This window comes from Nycticebus coucang, chromosome 14, assembly GCF_027406575.1.
Source record: "Nycticebus coucang isolate mNycCou1 chromosome 14, mNycCou1.pri, whole genome shotgun sequence".
Taxonomy (NCBI): domain Eukaryota; kingdom Metazoa; phylum Chordata; class Mammalia; order Primates; family Lorisidae; genus Nycticebus; species Nycticebus coucang.
Window position 1 is genome coordinate 54,743,671 of NC_069793.1, and position 18,372 is coordinate 54,762,042.

At 36.6% G+C, this 18,372-nt stretch overlaps 1 protein-coding gene across 5 annotated transcripts in view; it reads left to right on the forward strand.

The window, feature by feature from the left end:
- The window catches only part of SBF2 (SET binding factor 2), a 471,093-nt gene that overhangs the window by 403,529 nt on the left and 49,192 nt on the right, over positions 1-18,372 (forward strand). For 4 of the 5 annotated variants that reach the window (XM_053560079.1, XM_053560083.1, XM_053560080.1 and 1 more), the window contains 3 exons: positions 10,000-10,196; positions 12,201-12,341; positions 13,239-13,334. In XM_053560079.1, coding sequence (XP_053416054.1) covers positions 10,000-10,196; positions 12,201-12,341; positions 13,239-13,334 — 434 coding nt within the window. The remainder of the gene's footprint in view (positions 1-9,999; positions 10,197-12,200; positions 12,342-13,238; positions 13,335-18,372) is intronic. The other variant, XM_053560081.1, reaches the window with a different exon arrangement.

Here is an 18,372-nt window from a genome sequence, read left to right on the forward strand (position 1 = left end):
ACAAAAAAAAAAAAAATGGATTTTTCTTTTGAATAAAGAAGGCAAGAAAGGAGAGAAAAAGGAATATAGAACAAATAAATAGAAAGTAGTAAGATTTAAAGTTAGATATATAGGTAATTTTATTAATTATAAATTGACCAAATGCTCCAATTCAAAAAAAGAGACCATCAGGGTTTGTTAGAGTTTTCTTTCTCTCTTTCTCTCTCTCTCTTGCTTTCTTTCTTTCTTTCTTTCATTAAATCATAGCTGTGTACATTAATGCAATCGGGGTACAATGTGCTGGTTTTATGTACAGTTTGAAATATTTTCATCAAACTGGTTAACATAGCCTTCATATAATTTTCTTAGTTATTGTGTTAAGACATTTATATTCTACCTTTAGTAAATTTAACATGTACCCTTGTAAAATGCACCATAGGTGTAGTCCCACCAATTACCCTCCCTCCCCACATCCTCCCCCCTTCCCCTTTTTCTCCCCTTCTTCTTGGGCTATAATTGGGTTATAGCTTTCATAAGAAAGCTATAAATTGGTTTCATAGAAGGGCTGAGTACATTGGATACTTTTCTTCCATTCTTGAGATACTTAGAAGTATCTAGCTCCATCCATGTAAACATGAAAGAGGTAAAGTTTCCATCTTTTTTAAGGCTTCATAATATTCCATGGTGTACATATACCACAATTTAGTAATCCATTCATGGGTCTATGGGCACGTCTTCCATGACTTAGCAATTATGAATTGGGCTGCAATAAACATTCTGGTGCAAATATCTTTGTTATAAAGTGATTTTTGGTCTTCTGGATGTATACCTAGTAGAGGAATTGTAGGATCAAATGACAGGTCTATTTTTACATCCCTAAGTGTCTCCAAACATCTTTTCAAAAGGAATGTATTAGTTTGCATTCCCACCAGCAGTGTAGAAGTGTTCCCTTTTCTCCACATGCACGCCAACATCTCTGATTTTAGGATTTTGTGATGTGGGCTAATCTTACTGGAGTTAGATGATATCTCAAAGTAGTTTTGCTTTGCATTTCTCTGATGATTAAGGATGATGAGCATTTTTTCATATGTCTGTAGGCTGTGCACCTGTCTTCAGAGAAGTTTGTCTTCAAGTCCCTTGCCCACCCTGAGATGGGATCACTTGTTCTTTTCTTGCTAATACATTTGAGTTCTCTGTGGATTCTGGTTATTAAACCTTTGTCAGAGACATAACCTGCAAATATCTTCTCCCATTCTGAGGGCTGTCTGCTTGCTTTACTTACTGTGTTCTTGGCTGTGCAGAAGCTTTTTAGTTTGATCAGGTCCCAGTAGTATATTTTTGAAGCTGCTTCAATTGCCTAGGGGGAGTCCTCCTCATAAAATATTTTCCCAGGCCGATTTCTTCAAGTGTTTTCCCTGCACTTTCTTCAAGTATTTTTATAGTTTCATGTCTTAAGTTTAAATCTTTAATCCAGTAAGAGTCTGTCTTGGTTAATGGTGAAAGGTGTGGGTCCATTTTCAGTCTTCTACAGGTCTCCAGCCAGTTTACCCAGCATCAGTTGTTAAATAGGTAATCTTTTCCCCACTGAATGTTTTTAATTGGCTTATCGAAGATCAAATAACAGTAAGTAGCTGGGTTCATGTCTTGGTTCTCTATTCTGTTCCATCTATCTACCTCTCTGTTTTTGTGCCAGTATCATGCTGTTTTCATCACTATCGATTTATAGTATAGTCTGAGGTCTGGTAGCCTGATTCCTCCAGCTTTGTTTTTATTTCTGAGTAATGTCTTGGCTATTTGAGGATTTTTCTGATTCCATATAAAATGAAGTATTAATTTTTTGAGATCTTTAAAGTATGACAGTGGAGCTTTAATAGGGATTGCATTAAAATTGCGTATTGCTGTGGGCAATATGGACATTTTAACAATGTTGATTCTTCCCAGCCATGCGCATGGTATGTTTTTCCATTTGTTAACATCTTCAGCTATTTCTTAAGAGTTTCATAATTCGGGCGGTACCTGTGGCTCAAGGAGTAGGGCGCCGGTCCCATATGCCGGAGGTGGCGAGTTCAAACCCAGCCCCGGCCAAAAATAAAAAAAAAGAGTTTCATAATTCTCTTTATAGAGATCTTTCATGTCGTTTGTTAAGTAAACTCCAAAATATTTCATCTTCTTTGGCACTACTGTGAAAGGAAGAGTCCTTAACTGTTTTCTGGGGGTTGGGGGGGGGTTTGTTTGGGGTTTTTTTTATTTGTTTGTTTGTTTTTTGTAGTTTTTGGCTGGGGGCGGGTTTGAACCCACCACCTCTGGTATATGGAATGGGTGCCCTACTCCTTTGAGCCACAGGCACTGACCCCTTAACTGTTTTTTCAGCTTGACCATTGTTGGTATATGTAAAGGCTACAGATTTATGAGTGTTGATTTTGTAACCTAAGACGCTGCTTGATCACTTCTAAGAGTTTCGTAGTAGAATTCCTGGTGTTTTCCAGATACACAATCATATTATCTGTGAAGAGTGAAAGTTTGATCTTCTCTGACCCTGTATGGATGCCCTTGATTGCCTTTTCTTGCCTAATTGCAGTGGCTAAGACTTCCATCACAATGTTAAAAAGCATGAAGACAATGGGCAACCTTGCCTGGTTCCTGATCTGAGTGGAAATGATTTCAATTTAACTCCATTCAATACAATATTGGCTGTGGGTTTGCTGTAGATGGCCTCTATCAGTTTAAGAAATGTCCCTTCTATACCCATTTTCTTAAGTGTTCTGATCATGAAAGGATGCTGGATATGACCAAAAACTTTTTCTGCATCAATTGAGAGAATCATATGGTCTTTGTTTTTTAATTTGTTTATGTGATGAATTATATTTATAGATTTACATATATTGAACCAGCCTTGAGACCCTGGGGTAAAACCCACTTGATCATGGTGTATAATTTGTTTGATGTGTTGCTGGATTCTGTTTCCTAGGATCTTGTTGAATATTTTTGCATCAGTATTCATTAGTGATATTGGTCTATAATTTTCTTTTCTTATTGGGTCTTTTCTTAGTTTGGGGATCAAGGTGATGATTGCTTCATAGAATGTGTTGGGTAGTAGTCCTTCTTTTTCTATATTTTGGAAAAGACTAAGTAATATAAGTATTAGTTCCTCTTTAAAGGTTTGGTAGAATTCTGTTGTGAAGACATCTGGTCCTAGGCTTTTCCTTTTAGGGAGATTTTGTGTAGTTGATGCTATTTCAGAACTTGACATAGTCCTGTTCAACATTTCCACTTCATTCTGGCTAAGTCTAGGAAGGTGGCATGCTTCCAAGTATTGGTCTATTTCCTTCAACTTTTCGTATTTCTGAGAATAGACTTTCTTGTAATATTCTTTAAGGATTTTTTGAATTTCTGAGGAGTCTGTTGTCATTTCGTCTTTGCCATTTCTGATTGATGAAATTAGAGATTTTACTCTTTTTTCCTGGTTAGGTAAGCCAAAGGTTTATCTATTTTATTGACCTTTTCAAAAAACCAACTTTTTGATTTATTGATCTGTTGTATAGTCCTTTTGTTTTCAATTTCATTTAATTCTGCTCTAATTTTGGTTACTTCTTTTCTTCTGCTGGGTTTGGGATTGGAATGTTCTTCCTTTTCCAGTTGCTTGAGATTTCCCAGTAAGTTGTTAATTCCCTCTCTTTCCCTTCTCTTGAGGAAGGCTTACAGTGCTATAAATTTCCCTCTTAGGACTGCCTTTGCGGTATCCCAGAGGTTCTGATAATTCATGTCTCCATTATCGTTTTGTTCCAAAAATTTGGTAATTTCCTTCTTAAACTCATCTATGACCTAACTATTCTTCAGCATAAGGTTATTTAGTTTCCGTGTTTTTGTATGAGTATGCAGATTCCTGTTGTTACTGAGTTCAACTTTTATTACATGATGGTCCAAGATGATGCAAGGAATCATTTCTATTCTTTTAAATTTGCTGAGGTTGGACTTGTGACCTAAGATGTGATCAATTTTGGAGGATGTTCTATGGGCTAATGAGAAGAATGTGTATTCAGTTTTATTAGGATGAAATGTTCTGTAGATATCTGTTAAATCCAATTGTTGAATTGTTAGGGTTAAGTCTAAAATTTCTTTCTTAGCTTCTTTTTTTTATTATTATCATTAAATCATAGCTGTGTACATTATGCTGCTTAGCTTCTTATTGGAGGATCTATCCAACACTGCCAAACGAGTGTTAAAATCTCTGACTATTACATTGCTGGAGGAAATCAAGTTGCTCATGCCTGTTAAGAGTCTCTCTTATAAATTGAGGTGCATTCTGGTTGGGTGCATAAATGTTACTAATTGAAATCTCATCATGTTGAATGTTACCCTTAACAAATATGAAGTAACCATCCATATCCTTACTTACTTTTGTTGGTTTAAAGCCTTTTATATCTGCAAATAAAATTGCAACACTTGCTTTTTTCTGATTTCCATTTGCCTGAAATATAGATGACCATCCCTTCACCCTGAGTACATATTTATCTTTTAAGGTAAGATGAGTGGTAGGGTTTTCTTAAAACTTTCTGCTGCTTCGAGGAACATCTCTAATATACAAGAATACAAAAGTATAGGAAACAAAAAGATAGGAAAAAATTCCATTTAAAACTATCTTTAAAAAAATTATTGTCACTATGTAAATATTAAAGCAGACATTAAAGTAAAAACAGTACTACCAATAAATATGGTTCATAATGACAAAAAGTTCATTTTACACACAGCAATTAATTAAGACCAAGAGAAGTTTATTACAGGAATGGGCTTGATGTTTGAAAATCAGTCAACCACATTAACAAAATAGACAAAAGCATTTTTTTTTTTTTTTTTTGTAGAGACAGAGTTTCACTTTATTGCCCTCAGTAGAGTGCCGTGGCGTCACACAGCTCACAGCAACCTCCAACTCCTGGGCTTAGGCAATTCTCCTGCCTCAGCCTCCCGAGTAGCTGGGACTACAGGCGCCCACAATGCCCGGCTATTTTTTTGTTGCAGTTTGGCCGGGGCTGGGTTTGAACCCGCCACCCTCGGTATATGGGGCCGGCACCCCGCTCACTGAGCCACAGGCGCCGCCCAACAAAGGCATTTTTAAAATGTAATATATATTTATGGTTTTTATGTTTTTCTCCTGTAAATTCTGTATTCTTTGTAACATTTATGATTTTTAAAAAAGGAACTCTTAGCTAATTAGAAATAAAGCATCAACTCCTTAATCTGGTTAAATTATCATACAGCAAAAATACAAATCATTTTTAAAATAAATAAAATATTAAAAGCTTTTCATCTGAGATCAGGACAAGAAAAGGATGCCCACTGTCACCACTTCTGCTTAGGGTTATAATAGAGGTCCTAGGTGGTACAAAAAGGCTAGAAAAATAAATTATATAATGTGTAAAGACTGAAAAAGAAATGAAACTATCATTGTTAACAGATGACGTGAACGTACATGTAAAAAATCTGAAGAAATATTCAGATAAAATCTCAAATTAGTGAATTTGGTAAGATCTGCATTGGTACAATGTCCTTAAATGATAATTAATTATATATATACAAAAAAAATTACAAAATGAAATTTTAAAAAGCGATACTATTTTGGTATTACTGATAACTATTTTTATAATAGCACTAAAGGGCGGCACCTGTGGTTAAGTGGGTAGGGCGCCGGCCCCATATGCCAGAGGTGGCAGGTTCAAACCCAGCCCTGGCCAAAAAAAAAAAATAATACGATTTTGGGCAGCGCCTGTGGCTCAAATGAGTAGGGCACACTGGCCCCATATGCTGGAGGTGGCGGGTTCAAACCCAGCCCCAGCCAAAAACTGCAAAAAAAAAAAAAAAAAAAAAACAGCACTAAAAAACATTAATACTTAGGAATAAACTAATGGAAGATGTATAAGACTTCTCCATAAAATACTTAATATTGAGAATCATTAAAGATCTAAATATATAGATATTTCATGGTCTTAGATTAGAATATTCAATAACCTAAAACTATAAATTCCTCTGAAATTAATCTATTAAGTCAGTGAAATCCTAATCATAATCCTAAGCAAAATGTTTATGGAAATTGAAAAGATAATTCTAAGAGTTATATAAAACTGCAGAAGGCCAAGAGTAGTCAAGATAATCTTACAGAATAATACCAGAATATCAATACTTTCTATAAAGCTACAATAATGAAGACAGTATGAAACTGGTACAAGGATAGACAAACAGACCAATAAGCAAAGTAGGGAGTATAGAAACAGCCTAGCATACATGGATACTTGATTTAAGATAAAGGTAGCACTTAAGGGCAGTGAATAGAAGATGTATTTTGAATGAATCATGCTGGAAAAAATTAATCTTGATCCTTTACCTAAACCATTCACACAAATCAATTCCTATTAGTCTATAGATCTTATGTAAAAGATTGAAACAGTGAAGTTTCTAGCTAGAAGATAGGAAAATATGTTCATGACCTTGAGGCAGAGAAAGATTTGTTAGGACAGGAAAAACATTATCCATTAAGTAAAAGACTGGTAAATTAAGAACTTCTGTACATCCAAATATATCACTAACCCTGATCTCAGAATGCCAGCCTCCAGACACGTGAGAAATAAATGTTTGTTGTTCACTGAGAGAGTGAAAAGGCCAAAAAAAAATGGCAGGCGAATTGAACAGGTTATTTCATAAAAGAGGACATCTTGGTGGCACAAAAAAAATAAACTGAAAAGATGTTCAACCTATTAGTCTTCAGGTAAACACAAAGTTCCAGTAAAAGTATTATACATAGAGTGCCAAAAAAAATGTATACACGTTTTAAGAGTTGTTATCTAGGTATTATTTTTTGTAGTTGAATTGAAGGTACCATTACTGGTCAAGTGTACCTAGATATGCTGTGTGCATCCACTTTACCTGCAATTTGTAACTTGGAGAATGATTGGTTTTACTTCTGACAAGATCGCTTATAATGTGTATACATTTTTTGGCACATTTTTATTCTAGTATATCTAACAGACTAACTAATATTTAAAAGATTGACACTACTAAATGCTATAAAGGATATCAAGCAAGTGTGGATTGTCATTTATTCCTAGTGGGACTGTAAATAGGTTAAATAACTTTGGAGAGTTGTCTGATAGTATCTACTAAATATTTAAATACTAGAACATATTCATGAACTGTTACCTAGAAATTCTCACTAAGGTGGAGTTGCATTTCCAACAGAAATATGTATATTCTCCCAAAAGACATCTAGAAGAATGTTCATAGAATATTATTCTTAATAACTAGGAACTCTCTAGGAGACCAAGGCAGGTAGATCACCCGAGCTCAGGAGCTGAAAACCAGCCTGATCAAGATCAAGACCCATCTCTACTAAAAATAGAAAAACTAGCTGGGCATTATTATAGGTGCCTTTAGTACCAGCTACTCAGGAGGCTGAGGCAAAGAGGATTGCTTGAGCCCAGGAGTTTGAGGTTGCAGTGAGCTATGACACCAAGGCACTCTAGTCAGGGCAAGACTGAGACCGTGTCTCAAAAAAAAAAAAGAACCTACTCTGAATCAACAATGGAAGAATAGAAAAATAAGTACTGTTATAATCACAAAGTAGAGTACTATATATACAGTAATGAAAATAAACAAACTACATCTCTGTATAATAACATGGATGAATCTCATAAACATGATGTTGAGCAGAAGAGCCAGACACACAAAAACAAATTCTCTTGGGTCCTTTTATCTGGAATTCCAAAACAGGCTAAACTCATCCATGCTGTTAGCTGTTAGAATAGTGGTAATCTTTGAGGAAGAGGAAGAAATGGTGATTGGGAGGAAATACAAAGAGATCTTCTTAGATGCTTTTAATGGTCCATTTCTTGGCCTAGGTGGTAGTGACTTGAGTTTCTTTCTGTTAGTTCATTTGTGTTTTGAGCATTATGTATGTGAGTTATATTTTGATTTTAAAGTTTCCACAGTAGTTTCTGAAGCCAGTCTATCTCCTGAGGCTTAACTCTGGAGCCCAGGACTGAAGGATCTGGGCAGTAGTACAGGATGGGTGGCAGGGGAATTGGTATCAGTGAGAGTAGCTTCTACTGATGTTTAGGCTCAACACCTTTTGGCCCAGGACTAGGGGACTATTCAGCTGTCACTCAGGCCCATGCCTGGGAGCAGGAGAGAGTCTTAGATCTTAATGTAGCACAGCATGGTCTGTGTTTTACAATGCTCAATTCCAATGGAAGGAAGAGGGGACAGGAAATGAAGGAGTGGGCTGGTTCTTTCCTAGTTATTGAAGCAGCTCCTGCAGCCATAAATATTGTTCCTTTATCTAATACACATTATAATTTTATCTTGAAGCAAGTGGGGGAAACATATTTAAAGTTAGAAATAGAGAGCCTTAATTATGGAATTGCTTTTCTGTCTTCATGAATAATTATATTTATAGCTTGGTCTTTTCATCAGTTTGAGGTATTACAAAAATACAGGCCATAACTTCCTAGAGCACCAAAATGTTAGGCTTTCAGAATGCTTCCAAGTTACCATTGGTTGAGTATGGAAAGTTAATTTTGCATTCGCTAAAATAGTTGAAAGTTATAATTTTCATGACCCTAAACTGGATTTTCTCTCCCTCCTGTCATCACTGGTTTATATCAAGATAAGGGATAAGAACTTATGGAAATGGATACTGGTTATAGTCACACAACATTGTAAATGTACTTTTTTTTTTTTTTTTGGTTTTTGGCCGGGGCTAGGTTTGAACCTGCCACCTCCAGCATATGGGACCAGCGCCCTACTCCTTGAGCCACAGGCGCCACTCGTAAATGTACTTAATGCCCTGATTTATATATTTAAGAAAGGATAAAATGGTGAACTTTATGTTAGGTACATTTTACCACAATAAAAAAAATCACAAAAAAAGATATGTGATTAGGAATTTATAAATATGAAATCTCTTTAGTATAATATTTCTAAACAAGCTAAAGAAATGACTCTGACAACTGCCTCTGTCCGTATACTTATCTATAAACAAGGTTCTCTTGTTACTTATTTTCCCAACATCATATCCTATAACTTTACGAACTAATTTTTTTTTTTTTTTTTTTTTGTAGAGACAGAGTCTCACTGTACCGCCCTCGGGTAGAGTGCCGTGGCATCACACGGCTCACAGCAACCTCTAACTCTTGGGCTTACGCGATTCTCTTGTCTCAGCCTCCCGAGCAGCGGGGACTACAGGCACCCGCCACAACACCCGGCTATTTTTTTGTTGCAGTTTGGCCGGGGCTGGGTTTGAACCCGCCACCCTCGGCATATGGGGCCGGCACCCTACTCACTGAGCCACAGGCGCCACCCACGAACTAATATTTTTATAATAAATATGGTATTAATAAAATATTTAAACTCATTTTGACATTTGAGCATACTGTTCTCATACCAAAATCATTTGGTTTTGATTTTTGATCCTTTCACCATCTCAGGCAGTCTAATATTGATGTACTGTGTTCTCTGGTGTCATTTCTGTGATCTATGAGTTGTTGACAATTTGACTTGTCATTCTTATAAAGCTAACATTAATCCACTCATTTTATAATCTTTACTTTAAGTTAAAGTAATATATCCAGCAAGAGACATATTCAGTTTAACAGAGGCCTTTTTAGTATTTTTCATATTTTTACTCTGCTTTCTAGTATTTTTATTTTCTAGGCTTAGGTTATTTGGCACGTCTACAGTATCTCTGAAAAAGAGGCTCATTTCAAAAAAGGCTACAGATTAGTGGATGATTAGCGACTTTCACCTTGTAGGGATTTTCTTTTCAACCCCTGAAGAATTGAGAGTTTGAGACTTTTCCATATTTGAAATACATGTCTTACCCCTCAACCAATATGCGTCTGAGTCATAGAAAATTACTATATTATGATATTCATATTCTTATATTCTCTCTCTCCCTCTTCTCCCATTTCTTTCCTTTTCTCCTCCCCCCACTCCTTACCCCAATCATTCCCTTCCTGCCTTATATCCCTGAAGCTATCCTGGCCTTCTAGTTGTACCTCAAGCTGTACAGGACAGTAGTTTAACAAGAGTAGCCCGCTGCTATCGACACAATCGCCTGCCTGTTGTATGTTGGAAAAACTCAAGAAGTGGTACTCTGCTCCTCCGATCTGGAGGATTCCATGGGAAGGGAGTTGTTGGTCTTTTCAAATCTCAGAACTCTCCTCAGGCCGGTAAGCATCTCTGTACAGCACAGTTGTGACCCTAAAGAGGATTCCTTAAAATAAAGGAAGTAAAATCTGAGAATTCTAATTGTGCCTTTTCATCAAGCCTTGTCTCACACATAAACTTTTCCACTGTCCTCTATACGATATATATAGCTTAAATGAGAACTATACTTGGTATTGTGGAGGTCTGCCTTGAATTTGAAATCCTACTTAATATGTATGGTCTGTACTTGGATTGTAATAGAAATTAATATAATAAAGTCTTTGGTTCTAGGCGATTTTATTCAAGCAGAGCTAAGTATCCACTAGATTATACCACTCTTTCTCTTCCTTCTGGGAGGTATCTAAAATATTTAACAGCTTCAGAGACAAGTAGAAATTCGGTTCCATGTGATAAGACATACCTATTCTCATTCCTACAAGTCACACACACACACAAATACATGGTAGTAAGCTAAGCTAATGTCATACACACACACAAACACATGGTAGTAAGCTAAGCTAATGTCACACACACACACGGTAGTAAGCTAAGCTAATGTCACACACACACACATACACATGGTAGTAAGCTAAGCTAATGTCACACACACACACAAACACATGGTAATAAGCTAAGCTAATGTCACACACACACACAAACACATGGTAGTAAGCTAAGCTAATGACCAAAATGCTACTTTAGGGGCTCTCAAGCAAAGAGGTTTTTAGGAAGCTAAAGAAATAATAGATGCTGCTGTCCCATTTAATAAGGATATTTGTCAATACCGTGTCTGACGTCTGAAGTCAGGAGCTATATTTTGCTGAGCTTTCTCATAGCTTCTGCCTCATAATAGCTGTTCAATAAAATTAAAAAATGGATTACTAAGAAGTCAGATCCAATTTAGACATGGCTGCATTCTTTCCCCTTTGCAAATGAGATAAACTCAAAGTCTGGCTTAGTAGGTAGAACCATGTGCTTTCTGAGATCTCATCTTTATTCTTACTTGTCTTGTAATTGAGGTGATGAGAAAGAATTGTGTCATAGTTTAAATGGTAGGATTTTTTATTCATAGAATATAAAATGACAATGCATCTTGGAGTATATAAAATATAATAATGGTATCTTAAAGATGATAAAATATACTACTCTAATTATTTTCTGTTTAGGTTGCAAGAAAATGTATTGATTTTCTATCTAGTGAGTTCCTCTCTGATGCCACTTTTAAAAATGTCTAGTCCATAGCCAGACATTGTGGTGGGCGCCTGTAATCCCAGGTACTCAGGAGGCTGAGGCAAGAGAATCACTTGAGCCCAAGAGTTTAAAATTGCTGTGACCTATGACGCCATGGCACACTACCAAAGGTGACAAGTGAGACTCTGTCACAAAAAATAATAATAATAAAATGTCCAATTTCAGAGACTCTGTTTTGATCTGCACAGTCCAGGCTCATATTCGCATCAACCTAGACTTGCTCTCACAGTGGTTTTCATCTGTGTATACCTTTTGGTCTTTTAGAAGAACCAGCAAATCTAGCAGTTGTTATTCCTCTCTTTCCCCATTTTTCTCTACTCTCCAACAAACCCCTACAAGCCCATTTACCCTATTAGGCCTGTGTGGCAGAATTGAGGTAAAGTTACTGGTAGTGGGGAAATTCTCATCTCTACCAATTCTGGGATGTCAAGGGACCCCACTTCATCCTCAGCTCCCAAACAGTAACATGGGCAGAATGGTTAGGGGAGATCACCAAGGAAATATTGTTTGTGAATCTTCATTCTGAGTTCCTCGGGTAATGAGAAGCTGTCTGGTTTTCCAGACCTGGGCTCTTTCTGGAAATCCAGCATCACACAGCTAAGGATTAGCTGTTTAATAGATTGGGGCTTTAAGTCCAGCTTATTTCTATATTTTGATGTAGTAACTTGAAGACTATATAGAGAAAGAATAAGCAAAATAAGTAAGTATATAAGTAAGTTTATTTTATTAACATGGAGATACAGTTTGTTTTATTCAATTATCTTTTCCTTTTATAGCTCCTACCTCCTCTTTGGAATCTTCCAGTAGCATAGAACAAGAAAAGTATTTACAAGCCTTACTGAATGCAGTTTCTGTCCATCAGAAACTAAAAGGCAACAACACTATTACTGTCAGGCCACCCCTTGCTCTGTCTCCAGGTAAGATTTGATGATACTTTTCTTCCTGACAACTACTGTAAAAGGTCAGATCCATTCCTAGGGTTAGTCTTTTTATTTACCTGTACGGCTCCTTCACCAAGACCCCTTTAAAGTTTTACCCTGTGGGGCTGTGAGTTTAAGTCCTTTTATGTAGAAATCAGGATACCACTATTAATATTTAGTAAACAGTACCTAAATTTAGAGCTTCAGTTGTTTCCTTTTTAAAAGAGCAAAAGGAGATGAGGTGGGTAACATAAATAAAGTCACCCTTTTTCCCCAGAATCTGTTTTACATAGACTTTTAAATATTATGAAGTTGAATGTATAAGTTTGACATCTGTTTATTAAATGTATATTTATTAAGATCATCATGTATAAGTTTAAAATTCCCCAAATTTCTGCAGCCTATTATGATTTTCAGTACAGTTTGTTTTCACTAGATTTGGATGAAGCCATTAAGACATGTACTAATATTCTGTTTCAGTTATCATGTGATGGAACCCCAAAGGGTTCATGTAGAGGTAACCCTAATGTGTTAGACACAGGAGCATGTGACTTGAGAAGCTGGTCTCTTTGGCTTAATCAGCTATTCGAATTAGCTCAACATAAGCAGAAAGTGGCTTTTCTTGTAAAGTAACACCATGCATGCCTTGCTTCATTATCATTAAATTCTCTGATTGCACTTGCCAAACCTAACTCCCTATAATCTTGCAAATGTGTGTTATCTCTGATTAAATAATAACATTGCCTTGTTATCTCTAATAAAGTTTTGGGTGCTTAAAAAGTACAATGTTTGGCAGCAATTAGACATGCTACACATGCAGATAACTTTTTGTCATTTGAGTAATGTTAACCCAAACGACATGATTTTTGTTCTTCTTTTTTTGGCTGACTTTAGGGACTGAAAGGAGGACTTCAAGAATGTCCACTGTGCTTAAGCAGGTAGTGCCAGGACATTTGGATGTAAACCCATCCAATAGCTTTGCTCGAGGAGGTTAGTAAGATTGATTTTATAACTGAGCACTTATACAAGCTTAAAAGCAGAAAAATTTTTCCAGTAGGTGATATTTTAAATCAACTAATTACGGTTCAGATTGTTCTTAATTATCCTTTTCTAAATGAATGATCAAATGACAGATGAGTTTAGCTTCACAGGACAAGAAATATAATAATTGTTGATGTCTTACATATTGATAAGTTTGGGAGCATTAGGAAGGGAGAGGAGTTTGTCTAAATATGAGCCATCCCTGGGAATATTCCATGAAACTCCAGGTTTACAGGGTAGAAAGACAGATCACAGAAGTACAAACAGCTAAGGAGAAGTGATTCCAGACCCAAAGTTGTGCTTCTAAAGCCTGTTATTTTTCTCCTGTCCTCTGAAGGAGACAGTTTGGAGAATAAGATAGAATGATATCCACATATCTGCTATCATGAGGAAATAGAGAAAGGCTAAGTATTAACTCTTCGAAGTCCCAAAGGTGATCTTCTTCAGTCTCTGGAAGTTTACGTGAGATTCTTTTACTCTGCAGAGGAAATTCCAAACCAGATATCTTGATGATAAAGTTCCACTGCTTTACAGTGGAGTCATAGAATCTTAGACTCTTCCTCTTACTCCCATATAATGCTAGGTCCCCTTGAAAACATAGTGAGTGAGTGATCTTGGTTCCTCTTGAACTTCTAATGCAAAGCTCATTTGATCCTAAAAATAGAACCCTGCATTTGTAAGCAACTCTATTTGCTAGAAATTTCTCACATATTGATCTAAAAATCTACCACCATTCTTTTACTTATTTACCCTAGTGAAGTTAGAAACAAAGTCTAATTGCCTACACTAAAGCCCATCACATATAAAAAGTATTCTCAGGTTTTCTCTCTTAAGAATTTTAGTTAGCCCCAACTCAAACATTTGTAGTCCACTCACCTTATCATTGTTTGGACACTACACAGAACTGAAGCCAGCACTCTAGGTCTTCATGTAGCCTAAGAGTTTATTAGCTACAAGGACAGCCCCACCACCAGCTTAACCCCTACTGAGATTAATATCATTTGAAACGCCTACATCTGCCCCACATGTGCTATTGTTCTTAGCAATATACTGGCCTTGAAGGTTGCTTTTTGGACCTAGGATGTGCTATATCTGGTTTATGTGAGATTTTTTTATTCTTAGAGGAAATTCCAAAGTAAATATCTCGATTATATGGTCTTACTGCTTTCATCTTTTGGGATGTTTTGGGGATGTGGACTATTATTTTAGAACTTTGGATCCTCATTCTGTCTACCAGTGTATGCACTGTTTTTGCAAGCCTCGTGTCATACATAGTTGAATCACTGTGTGATTCTTGGTTTTAAAGAAAGTGTTGAACAAGCCAAAGCTAAGGATAACAGTTTATAACAAAATACTATTAAAAGCCTCTCTAAAGATAAAGATCAATCTGTTAATCTATACTGGTTATGAGTCTTCCTGCTAAAATTTACCTGGATCATATTTCTAAATCCCTGCCATTATTTTTAATCCAATATTTGCTACTCTCAAACTATTAACTGCATCACAAAAGATATATATATATATATATATATATATATACAGATAGATATAGATATAAATTTTTTTAAGCTCTGTTGCCCAAGATAGATTGGTGTGGCATTAGCCTAGCTCACAACAACCTCAAACTCTGGGGTTTAAGGTATCCTTCTGCCTCAACCTCCTCAGTATCTGGGACTATAGGTGCCCACCATGACACCTGGCTCATTTTTTCTAGTTTTATTAGAGATCAGCTCTCACTGTTGCTCAGACTGGTCTCAAACTCCTGAGCTCAAGCAATCCTCCCACCTTGGCCTCTCAGACTGCCAGGATTATAGATGTAAGCCACCTCACCGAGCTATCACAAAAGATTGTATAGTTATTTTGCAAGACTTCTTAAAGGAATCAGTGCTTTTTTCCAAAGTAATTGTAAATAGACCATTAAGAATCAAGATAAAGACTATATTTTACAAAATTCACTCTTTTTCCTTTTGAAAACCATTCTTATCTCCTAGTAGTTACCTTGGTTCATTGCATATTTATTTTTCTTTTCCTATCTCATCAGAACTTTCTGAAATTACAAGATTTCTACCTTTTTTTTTTGGAAATAGGTTCTCTCTGTCACCTGAGCTAGAGTACAGTGGTGTCATTAAGGCTCACTGCAGCCTCTAACACTTGTGCTCAAGCAATCCTCCTGCCTCAGCCTCTCAAATAGGTGGGACTATAGGAATATACTACTAGGCCTGGCTAGTTTTTCTGTTTTGTACAGATGGGATTACCTAGGTTGAGCCTCCCAAAGTTCTAGGATTACAGGCGTGAGCCACTGCACACAGCCAGAATTTCCGCCTTCTTAAGCCATCTTCCCAATTAGCATATTAGGCCCTTGGTTGTATTAGTTTCCTAAGGCTGCCATAAGAAAGTGCCACAGATTGAGTGGTTTAAACAACTGTTGTCTCACAGTTCTGGAAACCGGAAGTCCAAGATCAAGGTGTCAGCAGGATCAGTTCCTTCTGAGATCTGGGAGAGAGAACCTGTTCCTTACCTTTCTTCTAGCTTTTGGAGGTTTGCTGGCAATCTTTGGCATTCCTTGGCTCACAGAAGCATCATCTAGATCTCTGCCTTTATCTTCATATGACATTCTCCTTGTGTGTCTGTCTCCAGATTTCTCCTTTTTATAAGGCCACCAATCACACTGAATTAGGAAACCACTGTATTCCAGTATGACTTCATCTTAACTAATTACATCTGCAGTGACCCTATTTTGAAATAAGATCATATTTTAAGGTACTGGGGGTTATAACTTAAACATATAAATTGGAGGGTGACATAATTCAACCCATTACAGTCAGATATATCTTTTTTTCTGAATGTTTAGAGTACCATTGTTTTAAAGTTTAGACACAAACTTCATTCTTAACATTTTTTTCTTGTTGAATTTGAACTCAAAGATAGTATATTAACTTTCTCCTAAGGATCCTGGTATTTCTGTTGTCAAGCAATCTTGTCAGAATTTGTCAAGGTTCATCCTTTTACGGCTTTGTTCACCATCTGAAAATTGTGAACAACTTGTTGTCAGCCAGGCAAGTCAGTAACTTTTTTCTTTCAACTTGTAGTAGAATGCAACTTCCAGCAGATACCTAATTAGTTGAGACCCTCTTACCTCATACATACCCTGCTCTTGTATTTTACTGCTATAAACTTCATCAAGAACGTGCTTTCCCTTCCTATAATTGTTCCAGTGACCTATAATACAAATTTTAACTGCACAGATCTTTTGTTAGGATACCTAAGGTCCATGGATTTTCACCAGTTTTTTTCAACTACATTATCTTCTCTTTTTTTATATTGGCCCCAGGCCACAGGCTTATTTTATACAAGGGGATTTCCATCAATGCTTACATTCTTGTCACCACTCCATTCTGTACTAGTCTCAGAGACACTGAAAGGCTATATTCACCTCTATGGGTTACAATCTCTTATTTAATTTGTTTATGACCCATTACATGTATATTTGAGGCTAAATATTTTCTGCTGAAAATGACTGTGAACTTAGCTTGTTTCTTCATGACAGTTTTTTGCTCCTAACAAGTTGCCTGTCATTCTGGCATCTTAAGCTAGGATCTAGAAACACAACCCTCATTTTATTACTCCATCTCTTGATCCTTCATTCCTAAAACTTCTAAGTTCCTAGTGGTGGCAGAGGAACTAGAAGGAGATAACTACCTTCAACATTCGCTGTGATCCCTAGAGCTGCTTTCTGTGTCTCTTCTGATAGTGTCATTTCTTCTTATTCAAACTAGGAGGAATGACCTGGGGCAAACAAGTTTTAGGGACGTCCCAAAAGATTCTCTGTCACATGAACTTGTCAGTCACACATTTGGCACATGTTCAGATCAGCCAGGGAAAGACTAGATAGGACACTTCCATGCCCTGCAAGTAATTCATTTCCTTATGCCTGCGTGTAAGTACAAGGTCTTCATTCTTCCAGAGTTAGGAAGCACTGTGGGAAGAGCCTCCATCTCTTAATTATTCTTCTTAAACTTTGCCTTTTTTCTCTTTTTACAACTTTTTCATTCCTTTCACTGTCATACAGTCTTAGTTTCTAGCTTTCTTTTTATGTTATTTTCACTGTGTAGTTTTCCTTCTCTGATGAACCAAAGTTGAAATTGACCTTCACCTTTTCTTTTTTTTCAGTCAGGGTGGTCACTTTGCATTCAGCATCTATGTTGGTGAGTTCCTAAGGCAGGGGATGATCCTTTTTTAGACAAGAACTGATTTAAGAAAAAAAAGTCGTGAAATAATGTTTGTCCTCAGTGGAGAAAGCACATATGCACAACTTGGATAAATTTTTTTTTGAATGGGAAAATGCCATAAGAAAATCAGTACTTCCTCTTAAAAAATACCAAGGTATAATAGCTGGGTATATTTGAGCAGTAGCCACACAGAGATAGCTTTTTAATTTTCATCCTTAACATTTTTCTGGCACTCTGAGTTCTACTACATATATTATTTTATTCTTGAAATAATCTCCAGGATAGGTATTTTAAGAGGCCCAGGGAGAGTAAGTGATTTGGCCAAGGCCACACAGCAAATAGCAGTGTAACTGGGACTAGAATTAGTTCAGTGTTGGACCATTTCAGTGCAGAATGTACTGAATGTATCTTGTGTTTCATGCATTGGGCAAGGCATAGCACATAATGATGAACCAGGCCCCAAATCTAACCTAAGTATCTCTTTTCCTTCTCTTTTTTGGTCTGAACAGAATGGGGAGACTAACACCAGTGCTTAGGAAACACTTTTGGTGTAAACTACAATGCATTCCCATAAAAGGAATAAAGCATAATTTTTTCTCTAAAGAGCAATCCAGGGTCACAGGGTTGCTCAGGTAACAATACATCTAGAGTTTAGTTACATTCAGATCCAGACGGTAGCCCTACTACTTACTGGGTGATAGTAAATTAGAAAACCTCTTAATTTTCAGTGTCCTCATCTGTACAATGGAAATAATAAA